Source organism: Neofelis nebulosa, chromosome 5 (assembly GCF_028018385.1).
Source record: "Neofelis nebulosa isolate mNeoNeb1 chromosome 5, mNeoNeb1.pri, whole genome shotgun sequence".
In the NCBI taxonomy this organism is placed as follows: Eukaryota; Metazoa; Chordata; class Mammalia; order Carnivora; family Felidae; genus Neofelis; species Neofelis nebulosa.
The window spans coordinates 36,990,296-37,012,773 of NC_080786.1; the positions used below are offsets into that span (position 1 = coordinate 36,990,296).

General features: G+C 35.4%; 1 protein-coding gene across 2 annotated transcripts in view; it reads left to right on the top strand.

Moving 5' to 3' along the window:
• RASA2 (RAS p21 protein activator 2) overlaps positions 1-22,478 on the top strand; it is a 123,848-nt gene that overhangs the window by 68,041 nt on the left and 33,329 nt on the right. For both annotated transcript variants that reach the window (XM_058730068.1, XM_058730069.1), the window contains exons 6-15: positions 3,856-3,939; positions 6,249-6,321; positions 9,577-9,653; positions 10,608-10,709; positions 16,838-16,994; positions 17,303-17,451; positions 18,085-18,199; positions 18,631-18,705; positions 19,405-19,528; positions 21,926-22,032. In XM_058730068.1, coding sequence (XP_058586051.1) covers positions 3,856-3,939; positions 6,249-6,321; positions 9,577-9,653; positions 10,608-10,709; positions 16,838-16,994; positions 17,303-17,451; positions 18,085-18,199; positions 18,631-18,705; positions 19,405-19,528; positions 21,926-22,032 — 1,063 coding nt within the window. The remainder of the gene's footprint in view (positions 1-3,855; positions 3,940-6,248; positions 6,322-9,576; positions 9,654-10,607; positions 10,710-16,837; positions 16,995-17,302; positions 17,452-18,084; positions 18,200-18,630; positions 18,706-19,404; positions 19,529-21,925; positions 22,033-22,478) is intronic.

Here is a 22,478-nt window from a genome sequence, read left to right on the forward strand (position 1 = left end):
GTTTGTTTTTTGTTTTTGTTTTTTTTTTTAATGTTCATTTTTGAGAGAAAGCACACATGAGAGGAGGAAGGGCAGAGAGAGAGAATCCCAAGCAGGCTCCACACGAAGCCAGATGTGGGCAGGACTTGAACCCATGAAGCATGAGATCATGACCTGAACTGAAGTTGGACACTTTACCAACTAAGCCACCCAGGCGCCCTGATCAAATGGTTTTTATTCTTTCTCTTGTTGATATGTTGTACCACATTGATTGATTTGCAAATGTTGAACTACCCTTGCATCCCAGGAATAAATCCCACTTGATCATGGTGAATGATTTTTTTAATGTATTGGTGTATTCAGTTTGCTAATATTTTGTCGAGGATTTTTGCAGATTTTATGTGTTCATCAGAGATACTGACCTGTAGTTCTCTTTTTTGTAGTGTCTTTATCTGGTTTTGGTATCAGGGTAATGCTGGCCTCATAGAATGAATTTGTTGTTTTTGGAATAGAGAAGAATAGGTATTATTAACTCTTCTTTAAATGTTTGGTAGAATTCACTTCTGATGCCCTCTGATCCTGTTTTTTTGTTTTGGGGGGAGTTTTTTTTTTTATTCCTGATTCAATTTCCTTGCTGGTAACCATTCTGTTCAAATTTTCTATTTCTTCCTGATTCAGTTTTGGGATGTTATATGTTTCTAGGAATTTATCCATTTCTTCTAGGTTGTACAGTTTGTTGGCATGTTAACATATAGTTTTTCATAATATTCTTGTATAATCCTTTGTATTTCTGTGGAGTTTTTTTTTTTTTTTTTAATGAGTCTGGCTAAAGGTTTATCAATTTTATTGATCTTTTTGAAGAACTATCTCCTGGTTTCATTGATGTGGCCTATTGTTTTTTAAGTCTCTATTTCATTTACTTCTCCTCTGATGGCACATGTTTTCTTGATTCTTTGTGTTCCTAGTTATTTTGTGTTGGATTGTAGACATTTTGAAGTTTCTGGATATTATTTCTATCAGTGTGCTTGAAGATCTAGTCAAGTTACTTGGAAACAATATGATTCCTTTGAGGTTTGCTTTTAAGCCTTGTTAGATGGAATAAATACAACCTTTAGTCTAGGAATTATATTTTCTCAGTAATGATACAGCATCTGTGAATTACCAAGTTTCATACTATGGCTGGTGGGGCCTCATGCTAGCCACTTGTGGGCTTCAGGAATTATTCCCTCGAATCTAATCAAATGATTCTTTCCCCATCTTCAGGTAGTTTCCTCACAGGCTTATCAGCACTCATCTGAACACTCCAGGGGGATTCATACAGCTCTCTGGAAGTTTCTTTGTTTCGTTGTAGCTTTCTTTCCTCCAGTATTCTGTCTGGGAACTCTAGTTACTTTGGTCTTCCCCAGCTGACCACTCTCCCTCTTCTTCTCAGGAACAGTTGGGGACTCATTTCATTTCTTTTCCCCTCAGAGATGACTGTCCTGCACTGCTGATTTTGTTCTTTTTTTTTTTTTTTTTTCCCAGTTATTCCATTCTCTGTTCCTCCATCTTGGCTGTATGTAGACATTAGCATTTGTCTTTTAGTTAAAAAAAAAAAAAAAGAGCCTCAAGGAAAAGATTCAGGTCATTCTGTATTTAAACAAGTTTGGACTAAATATATTTTCCTTTGCAATTTCTAGAAAATGCATTAATATCAAATGTCATATATAAACAACGTAAGGGGCGCCTGGGTGGCTCTGTCAGTTAAGCGTCTGGCTCTTGATTTTGGCTCAGGTCATGGTCTCATGGTTTGTGGGTTCAAGCCTTGCATGGTGCTCTGCACTGTATGGAGCCTGCTTGGGATTCTCTCTGTCCCCTTCTCTCTGCCCCTCCCCTGCTTGTTTGCTCTCTCTGTCTCAAAAAAATAAACTTAAAAAAAAAAGTAACAAAATGTAAGATAATTCAGTATACTAAGCTCATTTTCAGCATTTGTTTTCACTCCTTCATGTTTATGATAGGAGACTGTTTGATTTACCGATTAGAATAGTTGTAAAAATATTTCATAACATATGTAGCAAATAAAATAATTTGTACTTAATAATATTACTTCTGTTTGTCAGAAAACAATTTTAATGCTTTTTTTTTTTAACGTTTATTTATTTTTGAGACAGAGAGAGACAGAGCATGAACGGGGGAGGGTCAGAGAGAGGGAGACACAGAATCTGAAACAGGCTTCAGGCTCTGAGCTGTCAGCACAGAGCCCGACGCGGGGCTTGAACTCACGGACCGCGAGATCACGACCTGAGCCGAAGTCGCACGCTTAACCAACTGAGCCACCCAGGCGCCCCTCAGAAAACAATTTTAAAAGTGTCTTACATTTAAAAGACCACTTCTGATGGTTTTTATAAATTCATACTTCCGGATTAATGGGCATCATTGTTTTGTTTTGTGAAGTATTCTTATAGAAGCCTGTGTATAATGAACTATTTTTCTCAGTTTTTTTCTACCTCATAAAATTATAGTGACTTTTCTATAATTAAGGTTTCTCATAATTAGTGTTTACATGAGATACATGTGGTATTACGAAGAGAGTAATACAATCAATATATTAAGGTGCAGTAGGGAACATAGAAAGATGCTGGACTTGGGAAGCAGTTAAGAAAGTAGAAATTAAGTCTTGGCCCACTTTGTACAAGTTGTAGTACCTCTTCAGCCTTATTTTGTATTTTTTAATTTCTTACATAATCTTTTTGAGCCTTACTTTCTTCTTTAAGGTGTTTTTTCTCAAAGGCAGTTGTGGGAGTTAGATACATTTTATGAAAATAGTGGATAAAGTGCAAATGCTACATAAAAATCAGGTATCATTTTGAGGATTAGCCTACGGTTAGCCTGAGGATTGTCAGTTTCAAACAGAACATAGTTGGAAAATTTGACTGTCCTAAGTCTAACATTAATACCCAGAATTATTATCTCGGTCTGTGCTTTCTTTGGTTAGTTAGGGGAATTTTTAAATTTTGATTTTTTTATACCCAATTTAATCGAATGAGTCATTATCATTTCTTCTTGACTCAGCACACCATATGCACTTCACCCACATATATGATCTGTGGGTTGTGGAGAGAAATAAGGATGTTGCTCAGTAGCCCACATCTTTCTACAAAGAATGCTTTCAGCAACTCTCATGAGTTTGTCTTAGGCATTAAGGAATGAAAACCCTTAGATATTAAACTAAATTTGTGGACTCAATAATATTTAGTGAGGAAATTGAGCAGACCATTAGGTTAGATTCTATGTCCTCTGTAAATACCAGTGACTTTATCCATGGAGTGGATTAGAAGATGTTGGATTTTAAGGTCTAAAACATTTTCTACAGAATGATACAGGAGCTGTTACTGAGAATCAGAATAAAAGACTACAGAATTGTGGGAGACTTGCCCTCTATTTATGAATCAGATTTGAAGTGGAAACCACAGTCATTTCCTTGTTTCTCATTCATGCTTCAGCAGAGGATGTGATGCCATAGATCTAGCTTGGTTTGTAGTTTCTCCTTTAAGGTTCACAACACATTCTTTTCCTGTTGAGAAGCCACAGCAGTGTTAGTATATTATCAGACCACAAAATGTACCTTGCTGCATACTTAGCCAGGGGATTTATGCTAAATATTATTTGGTAGTCTCAGTACTGCTTATGGCATTCTGGTTTTAAGTCCTATTTGAGAAATGTAGCATAAGTAAATAAGTGTACAATAGATGTATTTGAGGTAGGTGGTATATAGGCATACATCTGCAGACCTGTGGAAAAGCCTTAACCCTTTGAATATATTGATTTGTATTTAAAGATAATGCTTTATGTTGTTTAACTTAAATATACTATTAATTTTCTTTTATTCTTTCTTAGCATCGTGTCATGTCACGGGTTGCCTCTCATAAATGGACAAAGCTGTGACCCTTACGCAACAGTTTCTCTAGTGGGCCCTTCTAGGTAATGTGTTTTTTTTTTTCCCCAGCTTTTATTTAAGTTCCAATTAGTTAACATACAGTGTGTTATTAGTTTCAGGTGTACAGTATAGTGATTCCACACTTCCATACAACATATTTGTATATGCTCATCATAAGTGCACTCCTTAATCCCCAGCTGCCCCCCTACCTCCCCTCTGGTAACCATCAGTATGTTCTCTATAGTTAACAAATCTGTTTCTTGGTTTGCCTCTGTCTCTTTTTTTCCCCTTTGCCCTTTTGTTTTGTTTCTTAAATTCCACATGTGAGTGAAATCATTATGGTATTTGTCTTTCTCTCACTGACTTATTTCACTTAGCATAATACTTTGTAGCTACATTCACGTCATTGGTAGGTAATGCTTATTGAATTATTATTAGATTTTATTTTTTTACCTCTAAACAGTTTTCAAACATGCCTTTATTTTCCATAAGTACACTGATTTTTATCCAGAAATGTAAACATCTCTGAATCTGAAGATTCAGTATGTATATGGACTTAACAAATGATCTCCTTCTTTGACAGTAGGTGCTTCATTACCCTGAAATGATCAGTGGTTGGCTTCTGTTCGTAACCTGGAGTTCAGAATTCAGAATAGGAGAGTGAATTATTATTAGATTTTTAAGTTTTAAAAGTTGACTTAAGAATTACAAAATTAAGGTTCTAAGAATAAATCCTAAATAGATATTTATGACACAAAGTAATGAATGCTTTGAAAGAAAGCTCTTTAGTGAGTTCTGTTATACACTTGCAAACAACCAAGTCCTGTTTTTATAGAAAGAAAATGGTTGCCATTTCGGATCTGCTAGACTCTTAGACTGTGGGGAACAACATGAGTTTTATAGTAGTTAAAATATACTTTAAAACATAAACGTGGCCTTCTTCATTCATCATTGGCCTTCCTACCTTCAAATATCTTAGATTTTATGCAGGTAAAATTCTGTTTCAAGAAATGCTAGCCCAGAATAGCAAGACAGTTTCCATATTTCTGTCTGGAAAGTGGTTCAGAACTAAAAATGCCTTTTCTACTCATGGCATCTGTGCTCTACAGAAAGAATTCCAAGCTGTAGACAGACTGCTGAAGTACCAGAACATGGTAAAGTGCACCATATCATTGATTTAAATTATTTACGATAATTTATGGAAAAACCTATAGCACTTTGTATATTTTATATTTTATAACTTCATTATGATTTCTTTCAGAGCCTGACTAGACTGAAATTTGCCTACAACTTGAAGGTTTAATCAGGAAACAGCAAAATATTCCCTCCACACCAAACATATACATACATACACAGACACATACCCCTTCCCCCCACCTTCAGGCTCTCTAGGTATTCTTTTTATTTATTTATTTTTATTTTTTTCGTAATTCCAGTGTAGTTAACATACAATGTTATATTAGTTTCAGATGTACAAATACATATTTTTATTTTTTAGGAAGTCACCCGTTAAGTCACTTTAAGAAATGTATTTATATATATATATGTCTATAAAGTACCTAGCACCTTGCCTAGTACTTACTGGGTGCTTAAACAACAGTGTGCTATTATTGCTATAGATGGTTTTAAATTTGAAAGCAGATACTCAATCCTTTAACATGCATGCTATCAGAGGGACTGAATTTTGTGTGTGTATGCTAAAAATGTTTAACCTAGTAGAGCTGTTTTTTGTTTTTGCTTATAATCTGTAGCTGAAGACACATTCTTTAGTATAATCATTTAGCAACATACAAATGGAAACTGGCATATGAATTTGGTTTTAAAAGTACTTATTGGTATTGATATTGTACTATTGTTGTATAAGATGTTAACATTGGGAGAGGCTAGGGAAAGACTGCATAGGACTTCTCTGTACATTTCTTTTCAACCTTCTCTAATTTTTTCAAATAAAAGATTTTCTAAAAAGCCACTTTGTAGCTGAGCCCCAAGAAGTAAACTGAGTTTAGTATGCTTTTTGTGTTTCTTGAGTATTTTTCAGCATACAGGTAGTCTGAATCTCATTGTCTTCCTTCTACCATTCTAAGTTTCTTCTATAAAGTAAGCTTGTCAGTCAGTCTAGTATAGCCATAGAAAGAATAATACAATCTTGTCATATCTGGATATACAAACTTGTATATTCTTTGAGTCTTTAAAGATACCTCAAAATTTTTCTCCAAGTAATATTTAAAAGTATAGTTTTCCCTGAGTCATCTTAACAGCTAAATGGAGGTCAGGCTCCCTGGTTGGAAATAGCATGTTTTATAATTGTGTACTATTAAGTTCTACAAGGTAAAACTCTACCACATTGGAACAGGAATGACCAAAAGAAGACAAAAGTAAAGAAGAAAACAAGCAATCCGCAGTTTAATGAAATCTTTTATTTTGAGGTAACTTTTTGTTTTATATAAATGTTAACATTGAATATTTAATATTGAATGCTGGCTTCTTTTTTTTAAACTATAGCCATAGTAATCATTTAATCAACTAATACAACTAAGCCTTTCTATTCTGAAAGCAGTAGAATCATGATGTAATATGATGGAGGCCCAATATATAAAACAAATAAAGGTAGATCTGTGACTGATCTGGGGACAGGAGGACTAGGGCCACACCTACTCCCTAGTCATCCTCAATATCACACCCTCCTCCAAACACCCTCCCTACCTTATCCAGCCCCCACCTGACACACAGTGGGCACCAGACTCTTGTGCAGAGTACTGTATGAAAATCAGTAGTAAAGTAAGTATGATATCACTTGGTCGGAGTTCTAGTCACAGTTGACTTGGAATAAATCACTAAATCTGAAATTCACATTTATCTTGTGAAAGGATAATTTTGTGAGAGAAAACACCAGAATTTTTAGGAGGCCTACATGTGAGAATGCTTTGAGACCATAAAGTGCTATATGATTAAGTCCTTATTATTAAGTTCTTTTTAGCTAGTTCCCTCTATGGACACATGCTTATTTTCATAGAGATCTTCAGCTGCCTTGAAGTTGCCCCAAAATACAGTGCTTTGGAGTTCTTTACTGTGGAGCATTTGTTAAATCATTTTTCATATCATTTGAAAACTATAGGGAAAAAAAAGTCAACCTCTGATTTCTAAAAGATCATGTTCCAACCATACAACATGTTGCAAGTGAGATTAACATGTAGGGAAGATTTGGAAAAAAAATTACATTGTGTGCTTTTTCCTCTTTGTATGTGTGTTTTCTTAATGTTTTCTTAATATTTGAACGTGGGGTGAGGGCACATGTTGCCATTCCTGATGACTGTACTTTAATAAAGAAACATAGGTTAAAGAAAACACCAGAATTGAAATAAGACAAATTGTGGGGCTGGAGGGAAGGGAGAAAGAAAAACAAAAAAAAATCTACCAGTGTGACACTTTTCCATTTCCTGGCTAAGGACTTTGGTGGTTCTACATTTATCAATGACTGTTACAGCTAGCCTGCAGAAAACATGGGGCAGCTTACAGCAAGCAGATGGCCCTTGGAAAGGCAGGGTCTAACTTCCTTGCTCCATCCAGACAAACCTGTGAGGCCTAGAACATTCATTCAAAAGGCCCCGTTGTTGAGCTGATCATAAAGATTCAATCTCTGTCCTCGAGCTAAAGTAAGAGACACAAAGCACACACATGCATGCCTACACAGAGCAGTAAAATGCAGTAGATATTGAAGAGGTCAGGTAAGTTCTGCTCCAGTTAAGTCAGAGCAGAGGAGTATTAGAAAGAACATTTTGAGCAGAGACATAGAGAAAAGCAGAAAGTTAGTCCACAGAATAGCAAGTAGTGATTTAACTGGAGCGTTCTGAAAGAGAATAATTGGAACAAAATTTAAAAGCTAGAGTAGGACCAACTGTGAAAGGCCTTGAGTACCTGACGGAGGTGCTTACATAGTAGCCATTGAAAATGTTTTGAGCCTGGAAATGATAGGAGTAATGCAGTGTTTTGGGAAGAATTAACCATGATCTGTGGGTCATATGTCTGAGAACAGAGATCAAGAGATTGTTATAATTAAGTTGTTAAATAAAAAACAATTAAAAAAAAAAAAAAGGGACAATGGGAGTCCAATCCAAGAGAGTAATAAGGAAAAACAAAGGAAGGGACAGATGAGAAAGAAACTGCAAAGGGCAAGATAACAAATGGGTTATAGAAGAAAAAACAAAGGGAGCAGTCAGATGTCCTAATGGTTTCAAATCTGAAATAAGAGGAAAAAAAGTTAAGGAAAGCATAAGTGGTTTGGTTTGAGACATAACGAACTTGAGGTCTGACATGAAAACCCTCCAGTAGGCAGTTCATGACTGAAATTTAAGATGGGTGATGACTGTAGATAAAGACTCAAGATTTGCTTGCAGGGAGTCAAGGAAACCAAAAGAATAGAGATATACAATATAGGAGAAGAGCAAGGAGGCTCAGTTCTGCCACTTACTAGGTATTCAGCCTTGAGCACATCTCTTAATTGGTCCCTTTAGCTTCCTCATTTTCAAGATGAGGATAATAAATCTAGCTTCAGATAAATCCTGCTTCGGAGCAGGACATTCTGATGAACAAAGAAGATAATGGATGTGAAAGCGCCTTGTAGACTGTATAACACTTTGCAGCTCTTAGAGCAAAATAAAAGATAAAACCTTGGAGAAAACCCATATTTATAGGTTCTGAGGAAGAAGATGTCCCAGAGGAAGAAGCAAAGAGATCAGGAGGTGCCAGGGGAGTGCCTGGGTAAACTCAAAGAAAAGAGTGTTTCTGGAAAAGGACGCACAGTTGTACTCAGGTGTTCAGGTAGAGGGGTCAAGGAAGATGAGAGCTACGAATTCACCATCAGACTTGGTGATCAAAAGAGGGGTTTAGGGAGGGTGAGCTGTGAGGAAGCCAGATTATAAGGAGTTACTGTAGTGAGTGGGTGTGAGGAAGTGGCAGCTCTGTAAGGGTGGATTGCAGTTTTGAGATACTGGTCTGTGAAAGGAAGGAGATAGGAAGACCGTAATTTAAGTGGAGAATTTTTCTTAGACTTAAGTGAGGTGAATAAGCTGACGAAGAAAGCTGTAATTAAAATAGATCGAATGCTTACTGTATATCATGTGTGGGTGGAGTAGTCATAGAAAAGAGGAGGCTCATCTCATCTGTTGTTCAGAAGCAATGAAAAAACTTAATCAAGTAGAAAGACCTACATGAGAACAGACCTGTTCAGGTGGACAGTAGCTGAAGAAGTGCCTGCCAGTGGCCTTGATATTTTCAGTAAAAATGTGAGATGGAAGCGTAAGGATAGAGTTGGTATCTTGAGAAATGTGGGACAGTCTTCAAACAGCTCTTGGTATGCGCAGCTTCACCAAAATAGAACAGTTTTGCTCTTTGAGTCACCAACAGATTGCATGTGAGCCAGAGAACCTAATGTTGCTGTATATTGAGTGGATAAGGGGGGGCTTGGAGGAAAGATTGCTTTTGATATTTTTATACTGCCTCATTCTCACTTCCCTGCTGCTTCCATAGCTGGTTTTGTCTTTAGCTTTTGGGTAAACTATTACCTACGCATTTTCGTCTGTTTATAATAAATAAAATTGAACATTTTAGGGATGATAGTTTTTGAAGTTCATGTAGGAAAAAATTTTCAAACTTTTTTATCAACTAAAATATTTTGTTTGCAGGTAACAAGATCCAGTAGTTATACCAGAAAGTCCCAATTCCAGGTAGAAGAGGAGGACATCGAAAAGCTAGAAATTAGGTATATGTCTTGGAGTTTTACAGAATTGCTTTTTTTGGTGCCAGAAGAAAATCCTAAATTTAATTGAAAAAGGCGAACCAAGCTTAATAGAATTCTCTTTAGCAAGTTGCTTGATGAAACTCTAATTTAAATTCATATTATCTTCTCAAAATCTGATTGCTTTGCAGAAATAGTCAAGGTGTATTTATTTAAAACCAAAGATGACCTAGTTTTCACCTAGTTTATTATATTTTTAATTTTCACAAATATAATTGTTCTTTAAAATTCTAAATCATAGCATAATGGATGCAAAGAGTATATAGAAAAGTAATTATATATTAGCCAATTTAGAAATAATTTTTTTATTCTTCTTAACATATCTGCTGTCTAACAGAAATTTCAGTGAGGTAAGAAGTCTTGTAAGATAATTCAACAGGTGCATGTGTTTGAAGTTTGTGTTATTTAGGTCTTAAGTATACGCTGTTTGGGAGGGGAAAGTTCGATAAGTGCATGTTTAGGTGTGGTGTTAACAGTGTGGTAAAGGGTGCATTAGTCACATGTTTGGAATGATCAGGTAATGTATTTTTCTAAATCACCTATCTTTTCATATTAACTGGTTCCAGTTGAGAAAGAAACTATAGTCTTGTGTTGGTTTCTTTTCTCAAATTCAACAAAGTAACTCTAGTTCCCCCTGCCACAGGTTAAAATGAAGCCTAGACTTGGAAACTAAGAAACATAAGTGCTTTCTTTTAGACCATTTAAAGTGGTTTACTTTCTGTGCTTACCAATAAAAGCTACTGCAATATTTTGTTTTCTTAGTTTAGATAGTGAGGTATATGACAACGCTAACATCTCTTACTCTTAAAGCATGTAAAATTAATGCTATAATACAACCAAAGTAATTTGAAACTACCTGGTGGTGTGCATTCTCTTAAACATTGTTTGCAAAAAATAAAGCCAGTTTAAAATTTTCAGGATCGACTTGTGGAACAATGGAAACCTGGTCCAGGATATTTTCCTAGGGGAGATTAAGGTTCCTGTGAATGTGTTAAGAAATGATTCCTCTCATCAAGCCTGGTAAGAAGACACATTCTAGTGAACTCCATAGTAGGTCATCACCTTTAATACACTGTACATGCAAATAAATGCTTACAATAAGCATGTTTTTAAATTTGTAGTGGAATAAGCCAGGAGTCATTAACTTTAATTGATTTGGTTATTTATTTTTGCGGAAATAGAAGTACATTGATGGCTTTATGACTTGACTTCTAATACTCAGATACAAGAACTGAATTGTCTAGGAATATTGTTCTGTTCAAAAACTAAATCTTAACTCTAAGGAGAAACTGGAAATCATTTAAAACATGAGAGTTGCCCACGTGAGATGATGCTTGGTCACAGATCAGCATCTGCAGTACAGAAGCTTTATTAATGGTCGTGGGAACTGTGGATGTTTGAAAGCAAAGGGTTTATGGTAGAGAATCAGCTGTTTATGGGATCTTACCAGTGATTTTCCTTTACCACACCCCGCTGAAATGCACTATGGATGGCCCTGCTATTATTTTCTAAATGTCTAGGGTCCAGATGTTAAGCTGATTCAGTGAACGCTTTTTTCAGATGCTCTGGTGGCTCAACCATGGTTACAGTATTATTTTCATTATGTCTCTTACAGTGACATTAAACTGATGGTAGATGGAACTTCATGTTCACACATTAAACTGATGTTAGCTTCTTTAGGAGAATCGATGTGAAACTATCATTTTTTTCTGTCTACAGTACTTACAAACATGCCTGTTCCTGCCCTCTTCCAGTAGGTTGGCCAGTAACCCTCATGCTAGACTTGGGTTTCTACTGAGCATAAGAGAGCAGGCCTTTCTCATTTGCCTCTAAGGTTCACTGTTTAGAACTCCGTTTCATTGCCTGAAGAGGAGTTGAAACTGAGTGGTTAGGTGTTTTTTACTGTTGGCATCAGTCTCATTTGTGTTTAAAAGAGCCTGCCTCTCCATATTGACTGTCAGACATTCTTCCCTTTGAACTCTGTTGTCCTCAAGCAGTTATCCCTTATAGATGGATTTTTAGACTCTTAAAATTTTTACTTTATTTTTGCCTCTTGCTAATACATATCTAAGATTTATGGGTCTTTCTGGTGGCATTTTGTATAATTTCTAAAATGTATCCACAGTGGTGTTGGGGGGGTGTGTTAAACTTACTCACTTTGAAAATTGAGGAATAGCGTTTGAGGCCTGTCACATCACCCACCCCACATCCCATGTCTTCTTTCACCTTCCATAAAGTAGCATGCATTTTAAAATGAAAATGTCCACACTCAGTTTGTCAAGTCTTTAAAACTTTATGGTATGCCACTTGGTACAAAATAAAAAGTGAGTTGTTATGCCGCCCAGGACCCCTCAAAGTGGACCTGAAATGTGCTACCCAGCCTGTATTTTTTTTTTTTAATTTTTTTTTTAAGTTTATTTTTGAGACAGAGAGAGACAGAGCATGAACGGGGGAGGGTCAGAGAGAGCGTGAGACACAGAATCGGAAGCAGGCTCCAGGCTCTGAGCTGTCAACACAGAGCCCGATGCGGGGCTTGAACTCATGGACCGCGAGATCGTGACCTGAGCCGAAGTCGGACGCTTAACCGACTCAGCCACCCAGGCGCCCCAACCCAGCCTGTATTTTAAGTAAGACTGTTTCCAGACAGGCCCTCCAAGTTTGGCAAAACTTTGTCCAACTACTTTGGCAGGTTGTAAAGAACACTAACAGAAATTAGTTTTATTCCAATAGATTTTTTTTTTTTGCCAATAGTATTTTAAAATATTTTTAAGTTACCTGCCGAAAGTATAAGTGCTGAAATTTATATAGCGTGAAATAGAAACATCTGCCAATTCATTTATACTTCCACAGATATAAGGAAATATAAAAATGTGAATGCCATTTCTTTTTAAATTAGAAATTAAACTCTTAGGCTCCTTTGTCATTGGTAGAGCTCTGGCACCCCCTTGTGGGATTGATGGTAACTGCATGAAAACACAGGAAAAGCTTTATTTACCTTTAGGATTTCAGGCATATTCTTTCTAATCTTGGTAGTAGGAAAGAGAATAATTACCAATAATGTAATCCTATCATTTGAAAAGTTTCAAATTGCTTTCCTTTTTCACATAATTTCCAGTTAGTATTTGTCTATTGTAGTTTTTCTTGAAAACTGATTGTAATGGTTCCAGTTTAGTTTTATTTTCAAATTACAGCATGATTCAATCATTCCCCATTCATATCTTGAGCTTTCAGTTCCTTGGTGATGATGTGTGTTCTTTATTCTGAAACTTCTGTCGGATGTGAGTAGCTTGTTAGTGTTGATAGTAGCTAGTTTCAACTTTAACCTTGTAGATAATAGAATTTTACTTGATTTTTTTGAATCAGTAATTACATGCTTCACAGTTCAAAAGGTAAAAATCTGTGCCTTGTGTCAGTCCCTCAGCTAATCATTTCCACATTTTCGAGGCAGTCACGGTTTTGAGTTTCTGGAAATATTTTATGAAATACAACCCAATACATATATATCCTTTGTCCCCTTATTTACACAAATGGGTACATACTGTATCCTGCTCTGCACCTTGCTTTCCTCACCTAGCAGTTTAGTAGAACGTCAGTAAATATTCGTAGACCCCTGGTAGTGGTGAAGAGTATGGACTCTGGAAATGTATTGCCTTGGTTCAAATCCCACATCTGTCATAACTTGGACAAGTTATTCCACCACCTTGGCTTTGCTTTCTCTGGCTATAAAGGGGATTGTACAAATAGTACCTGCCTCCCAGAGTTGTTAGAGGATGAAATGCACTCATCCTCATAAATGAAAGCAAGCTACGAGTGCTGTGGCTGTGGGTGTAGCTCATGCTCTCCTCATTATAGTGATTGCTGTTGTCACCATTCCTCCACAGCAGTACTTACAGAGTTTCTGTCTGCATCCTTTGTTTTCACACCAGTATTCCATTGTTTGGAATGTTATAAAGAGAACCTTAGAGGCAGTCTTGTTCAATCTCAATTCACCAGTCCCCTCCATGTCAGAGAATTAACATGTGCAAAACCTTTTTATGACTGTAAAATTGGTACAGTAATTTTCCTCTCAATGATTCAACATATAAAAGAGACTGAATATGGGGACATTGCTTAAGATTTAAGATGGGTAGATACAATCTTAGGGAGGCAGAACCAAGTTGTAAGTGTAGTACAGGTAATTTTTTTCTACTACACATGAAAAACACTAGTTAAAATAGAAGGGGAATTTTAGAACAATAAGAAAGGATTTCAAAGAGGCAAACATGGGTAGGTACTGCCCATTTAAGTACAGTCAAGGGGGATGGAGATTCTGTTCTAGAAGTATTACTATTTCCTTAGCAAAACTACTGTCTTAGCTGAGATATTAAGACTATTTCAATCTCTCTGTTGTATCCCTGTACTCATCATAGTACCTTCTGATAACATGGCTTTCCAAATAGCTTACCAAAAGGTAAAAAATGGGTTAGTCAAATTGACTAAAAATTGTATTAACAGATACAAAAAAGTATATTAGTTGCAGATGGGAGATGGTGATAATTGTTGAAGACAAGTGATAAATGAGGTGAGTTGAGGGTATTCATTATTAATATTATCAGTCTTCTCCCTACTTTTGTGAATGAACATTTGCATAAGAAAATATATTGGTTGCAATAAAAAGTACAGGTATTTTTGCTGCTTGACTTTTGTATTTCTTTTCTTAAACTTAGAAATTGGCTTTCTGCTTTAAATATGTCAGTCTCTGTGCTCATCATTGGAGTTCAAGTTAAATTTAAGTAAAGCAAGGTATCTGAATTTACAGGTCTACAAAACATATACTGGATTGTGGAAATTGACCAAAGTAATGCCCTTGTCAAAATGTTGGGTGATCAACCAACTAGACTTTTCCGTAGAGGTACTTCTGGGTAACTTTTGCTAACAGGCTTATTTGCAGTTATTTTCTCAGACAAATCTTTAAGTCATTATTTCTCAAATGGGAGAGTAGAAATTCTAAAGGCTGGTCTTTTGAGATAGAGATTCCTCTTTTGTGGGTAGTGATATAATTTCTGTATAATTTCTTCTCCCTTTATTATCATCCCCTCATCTTATAAATTTTGCTTGCTTGGTTCTCTGGTTCCCATTTATGTCTTTAATTATATCTTTCTCAGAACTAATGAATATTCTATTAAACCCTTGCTACCTTCTGTTTTTAAACAAGTTAGTGTATCTAACTATGGGAAGGCCATAGATGATAAATATCTAAATATCACCAAAAGTAAATATCAAAATTACTGATAGACCTTTATAAAAAGCATTCCAGGTAGTAGGCAAAGGAGGAATGATAGAATTCTAAAACTATCATTTTGCAATCTGACTCTAGGCAGTGCTCATTAATGACTGCTAATATCACAAAAGGAGCAGCAGACGTTAGTGACTTTTGGTAGAACTATACAACACTATACAATCAGTGAAATGTTCTTGCCAGAATATCAAATCTGAATCTAACCAAGCCTCTAGATCTAACTGCCATTATACAGGAAGTACAGAGAGGGCAAAGAACATGTTAGTGACATCATGGAGATGGAGTTAGATTTAGCATAATCCCAAATGTGGAAAATTCTAACTACCCAATTTCTTAGGGGGTAGAGGGAATCTATAGATTAAACTTAAGTGTCAACCAGTTACAGTCTATGGACCTTGGATTTGAACAAACTGTGGAAAACTGTTTATGATAAAGGTTAGGAGAGTTTGAACACTTACTATATAATGATGGTTTTTTAAAGTTATGTATAGTGATATATATTGAAATATTTATAAATAAAATTATAAGATGCCTAGAAATTGTTTTAAAATGAGACAGGAATGGGATGGGGAGGAGTGGAGAGAGGTATGGCTGAAACAAGAATAGCCTTGAATCGGTGATATAACTAAAGCCAGCTGATGGGTACATGGGAGGTTCAGTATACGTTACCTTCTTTACTTTTGTATGTATTTTGAAATTTCCATGATACAAAGTCTTTAAAAATAACTAATAGTTTTATGATTTTGGTCCTACAAACTTCTCTTGATTCCTTTTTTTTTTTTTTTTTTTTTTAGTTTATTTATTTATTTTGAGAGAGAGAGAATGTGAGCAGGAGAGGGTCAGAGAGAGGGAGAGAGACAATTCCAAGCAGGCTCCACACTATCAGCATGGAGCCTGACATGGGGCTCGAACCCACGAACCATGAGATCATGACCTGAGCTCCAACCAGGAGTCAGATGCTTAACCGACTAAGCCACCCAGGCGCTCGACTTCTCTTGATTTCTAAATAGTTCTCTTTCCTTGGAAAACTTTAAAGCTGTCTCTGTTTTTGCATATATATTTACATATATATTTTTTGCCTTCTACTTACCTGAAAAAAAATCGTGTAAATCTGATTTCTGCAGATAAAAATATTTTCAGTGTAGTTACACTGTTACTCCTTTAATAATATAAAAAATAAGTTCAAATTTTTACATATATAAGATTTACTTTGTGTGTGGGTTTTCTTTTTTTTTTTTTTTTTTTTTTTTTGAGAGAGAGAGCAAGAGCGAGTCGGGGAGGGGCAGAGAGATAGGGAGACAATCAGAAGTAGGCTCCAGGCTCTGAGCTGTCAGCAGAGTCCAATGCGGGGCTCGAACTCACAATCCGTGAGATCATGACCTGAGCCGAAGTCGGACACTCAACTGACTGAGCCACCCAGGTGCCCCTATAAGATTTACTTTAAAACAAGATCATTTATGCCTTCTTGTCGTATGTCTTACCTATTTCAGCTAAATGTGTATTTCTTAAATTCAGTTGTTATTTTTGATTATGCATTGGATTTTAAATGTTTTACTTTTTATCATCTTTTCCTAAATCTGCAAACTAATCAAACTCTCATTCAGTGCTTTTGAGATCTTAATTTTTATATTACCTGTACTTTTTGTTTCCCAGATAAAAATCTATATAAAGCCTTCCATTTCAATATACAACCAGTATTAAACCCCTGAAGATTGGTAGTTGACTACTTATAAAGTGTCCTAACCTTAAGTGAACTTAAGTACTAAGTTCACTTTTTTGGTTTAGGCTTTTCATAGCTTAGCTGTTTGTTTACCTCATTGACTTAGATGCTCATTCTCATCTCATGGAATTGATTGTGTTTTTACTTTAGGTACTTGCTACAACCAAGAGACAATGGAAACAAGTCATCTAAAACTGATGATCTGGGGTCTCTTAGATTAAATATATGTTATACAGAAGACTACGTACTTCCTTCAGAGTACTATGGTCCTTTGAAAACTTTGCTGCTAAAGTCACCAGATGTTCAGGTACTTTAAACATCTTAAGTGTATAATTTAATATGAAAAGGCTAAAGTAATTCTGTAAGTAGTTAGGAAAAGATTTCACAGTATCAAGTTTTATTAAAATAGTCAGTATATACATTTATCTGAACCACAGTACTGTGATTCCAGTAAGTGCTTAAAATTTCATCTCTGAGAAAAGTTTAAAAAATTAAATATTCTATGCAACAGTAATAGTCAATGAATATGCTTGAGTTGCTTTTACAGGCTAGTGATTGAACATTTAGTCATATTTCCTTGATTTTGTGCTTGTTTTCTGCCTTTCTATATTCTAGCCGATATCTGCCTCAGCTGCTTACATTTTGGGTGAAATTTGTCGAGATAAAAATGACGCTGTTTTGCCCCTTGTCCGACTGCTGCTGCATCACGATAAACTTGTTCCTTTTGCCACTGCAGTGGCTGAATTAGACTTGAAGGATACACAGTAAGAGTTATATTCAAATGTTAATTATGTTTGTTAAAATTGGATCCGAGTTTGCCAAATTGTTTTTGTAATTTGAGTTCTTTTGTATTGACCACCCTCACTGGATAGGAGTCTGAAAGGAACTGCTTAGCAAGAAATAAAAGGCAGTTCAAGTTAGCAAATGGCATCCACCAACAGCAACATTGACAGTTAATGAAGGATTTTTTTTTTTATTCGGTATTGAAATTTCCTGTTACTAATCTTTGCTGCTGCCTGTAATGATTCACATGTCACAAATAAAATTCCAGGGTTATTTTTTCCCTTCACCCGTTATGTATCACCCTTATATACACAGGTATGACATTATGAAAAGCAGTCAGGTCACTTCCCCTTCCTGTCATAGTACTGTCTTACACACACACACATACTCCACTTTTGTAGTTCATAAATATAGTTTGCTTTTTTTTTTTTTAACTTAATATTTTTGGTGAGTAGTTTGGGTAAGTTTGAAAATCCTAATGGCAACAAGCTTTTAAATGGATGATAAAAATTACTAAAATTGTATGTATAACCAGAGTCACATATCTCATATTATTGGTTTCCTAGCCTTTGTTTACTGCACTTGGTTTCACCTTATTTCTGTTTGTATTTCAGAGATGCAAATACAATTTTTAGAGGAAATTCCTTGGCTACCCGATGTCTGGATGAGATGATGAAAATAGTGGGAGGGCACTACCTGAAAGTAACATTAAAACCTATTCTAGATGAGGTACCGAATATACCTCTGATAATAATAGTCTGTGTGGCCTTATGAAATAGTGTCCCCTTCATGAAGTAACCTAGTGACAGGAATGATACACCCGTTCATGTATTACTGAAAGAATAAGGGTGAACACTTCAGAAGCAGGATAAATGATTTACCTTTCCATCAGTGGATTTTTACTTGAAGGGCACATTGAATATAATCTGCATAATGGTTGTTGTTACTGGATTTCTGTTTTTAGCTAGTTTCAGATACATGAGAAATACATTTTAACAGTTCTTTTGGAGTATTGTACACATTATCTCTGGATGGGGGTTATAAACTTTGTTACAGTTTTAACTTTTTAAAATTGTATTATCAGAAAAAGAATAGTTCTTTTCACTTTGCAAAATTATTTGGAAAAGAGCAATTAAATGAAAAATTAATCGATTTTCCAGATATGTGAATCCTCAAAATCCTGTGAAATTGATCCTATTAAGTTGAAAGAGGGAGATAATGTAGAAAACAATAAGGTAAGTCCTTGTTATCTTTATGACTACATTAAAATGGGCCTTCTCCCATATGTGATCTTCCATAATGCTCTCTGGAAGGATGTAGTGCTTCTTATTCTTTACTTAATGCTCATACTATTAGCAGCATTTCCCATGTCTCGTTTTTAGAATATTGTTATTTCCTCATTAGGATTCACTTTATTTTTGTTCTTGATTATCTTCTCTTTGGCTCTGGGAACAGTAGTGGAGTAAGGCTGTATCCGGTTGCAGCCTCCATTCTGGCCATTCCTTTGGGGTCAGACTGATCAGGCTAAGTGGCACAATGACTTGGTCAATCAGCATTTTCGTTGTCTCTGGGAAAACAATGATGTGAGAGTCACAAGTTTTCTCTGCAGTAGATAAAATTGCCACAGTGTCCATGTGCCTGCATATCTGAGTTATTTCCCTGATTTCTCTTCAGATCATTTTATTCTCTGTTGCTTCTTGTGAAGTTTCTTCCATACATTCACCAGTTATATTTAGCTAGTCTCAATCTCATTTGTTAAATGAAGTCAGGATGTAAATTGTCCTTTAACTAAGTGAGTTTAGAGAAGGGAAGCAGAACTTTAGAATACTAGATAGTAGCTGCCAAATCTCATTTTCACTTCATTGTTTTCTGTAAAGGCTGTGGAAAATGTGTAAAAGTTAAAATCCTGATGTTTCCCTTGTTAAATCCTACAGGAGAATCTGCGCTACTACGTAGACAAATTATTCAGTACGATTGTAAAATCAAGTATGAGCTGCCCCACTGTAATGTGTGATACCTTTTATTCCCTAAGGCAAATGGCTACTCAGCGATTTCCTAGTAAGTGCCTTGTTTTACTAAAACATGCCATTTCTTTTTCTGTATTGGATATTTTTGTGTAGATTTACTGTGGATTTGGCTTATGTACAATGTTTAAGGTTTATAGGTACAGTCTTTTCAAAATAAATACAGCTTTTTAATGAAACATCTACTTTTATTTCCTTACAGTCTCAAAACAAATTGTTTTCTTTCAATATAATGACAACTTTATACAAAGAACAAATAAAAAATCACCATTATTTTTAAGAAAGGCAAACATTTAGAACTGTAACATAATAAACATTTATACTAGGTACTTACGAGATTGTTAAATGTAATAAACAAAAACACCTTTGTAATTTGTACCAGCTACTTTTGTCACTTGTGTGCATTTAAATAATGAGAATTTTTAGTTCAATACAACTATGACTGGATTTGACAGTTTGCGAATGCTAAGGTTTTGGTGGTAGGACAATTTTATAGAAATTACATAGAAATTTTATAGAAATTACAATTTTATAGAAATATCTGGAGACATTAGAAACATCTCTGTTACAATAGACCTAGAATTTTGAGATACATATGTTAATCAACATGCTTTAATTTTGCAAAAGCGGCTATGTCAAGGCTTTGTTTAGAAACGTTGCTATCTCTGATTGTCAATATTTGGAGTTATTCTACTTTTATGCATGTCTGATAAGTAAATAACTTTGCTATAGCTGTTTTTCCAGATCTGCCTGTAATAGGGGGAGGGGAGAGGAGGTAAGGTAGCTACTTAAATTATTAGTCTTACCCAGCCGTGTGAGAGTATAAGCGTATTTCTGTAACCATCTGAAGAAATTTTGCTATTTTACCATGCTCTTTCAAGTGTATGAGTATGTATGTGCACACACAGTGTATACAGTTATCTGTCCCTCCACTAAATTTACCCAGTGGTAAAGTTGTGGGACTGAATTGTCTAACTAACGTGTATAAATTCAGCCCTGGATGTCTTTGCTAATTCTACTAAAGACATAATCAACTTCAAGTAAGTATACTAAATCTAGTTTTTACAACACAAATAAGGGGAGCAGAGACATTAAACATATGGCAAGGTGCTCACTGAAATTATACTTTTAAATAGTGAGTTAAATCATGACAAACACAATGAGTGTTTATTTTGTGAACACACACAGTCCTCCTCTCATGCCTACACTACCATATGCATTGTCTCCTGCTCTCATGCTCACAACCACCGTATGTGTGATCTCCTGTTCTCACGCTCACACTCACTCATGGGTACTGCTCCCCTTAGGTAAATAATGAAACTGAGATTTAGAAAAGTTATGTAACTTGCCCAAGGTCCAAGACATGGCCAGCAGAAAGAAGGGTCTCCAACCTGAGTCTGGCTTATTCCAAAGAATACAAAGCATACAATAGTCATTGTACTCTACACCACCCACTGATCTTGGCCTTAAAGTATGTTTAATTATGATTATAGAAATGATCTAAAACACATTTTATGGCTTTTTATAAATGCAAATGTGTCTTCTATTCTTTTTGTTGGCTTAAATGTTCGTATGTTTTCATATTCTCAGTAGACTACAGTAGTGATAGTTTTGTTGTTAGAAAACATTTCATATTTTCCCATTTGTTCTTCTGTTACCTTAGGAAGCTGAGTGGAAAGTCAGGGAGGAGACAATGAGTGGACAGCAATTACTAAAGTAGCACAGGTTAAATGACTTGCCCATGATTACCTGTTGAGTGACTTACAAGAGTTAAACCAAATACAGACCTTCTCCCCCCTCACCACTTGCATCTGTCATCTCACTGTCAGGTTAAGTGTTGACTCCAGTCTGAAACAAAAGCTGTAGGTGAAATGACAAAAAACAAAAATGGTCTTCAGTTCATCTTCATTTTTATATGGAATATTGATATCTTTTTTAAAGGAAAGATTTTCACTTGGTTGTTTTTATTGCATCATCTTTGATGTTATCAAGACTTTTGAGGGAAAATTGAAACAATATCATAGAACTGAAAATAATGTATCCTAGTCTTAAGGGTTTCAGTATAACCACGAGGTAGTGCTAGATACCACTTGTATTGTTGCAATTTCAGAGCCTCTTCTTGCAGATGAGCAAAGAGGTATTTTCCAAAGTAAAATATTTCTGAAGACCTGGTAGCTTTGCCTTTCATTTTATTAATTAATTATTTTTTATTGTTCCTTTCTGATTTTTTTAGCCAGAGGTTTAATTTAGTCATAATCATTACTTTAATTTAGTCATAATCATTACTACCATTTCATCAACTCAATCCCCACTAGACAAATTATATTGATCTCCTATTTAGTTTATGTTTTTTTCAATATTTTTTACTTTGTCATCTTTGTTTTTAATTCAGTGTTTTTGTGCATGACATTTCACCATTTTTTTCCTGCAGATGACCCTCATGTTCAGTATTCTGCAGTGAGCAGCTTTGTATTTCTTCGTTTCTTTGCTGTAGCCGTAGTATCACCTCATACTTTTCATTTGCGACCTCATCATCCAGTAAGTGTTGTTCTTCTCAAAGCTTTATTCCATTTTTTATTTATTTTTATTTAAAAAAGATAAAATAACAAGCCAGTTTCACTTGGCTTTCTTGTAACTGGTACTTAAATTTACTTGGCATTTTTCTTAGCCATTTCAGCCTTTCAGAGAAGGCTAAAAATTCTATTTTTTGTTATTAAAAAGATATTATACAAAAGTAATAAAATGTGGATAGTTGTTGAAGCTTGATGATAGTTGCAGAGAAGATCCATTATATTTACCATTATATTTGCTATTGTGTGTGTGTGTGTAAATTTCCATAGTAGTAGGGTTGTTTGTTTGCTTGTTTTCCATGAGTTACAAGTTTAGTTTAATCTTAAAGGTATTTTTAAATCTCACAGAAATTTGAAGAGATTTATTTCTGAAAGGTGTAGAAACTTTGGAATATAATTTGTTTGGTATCTCCA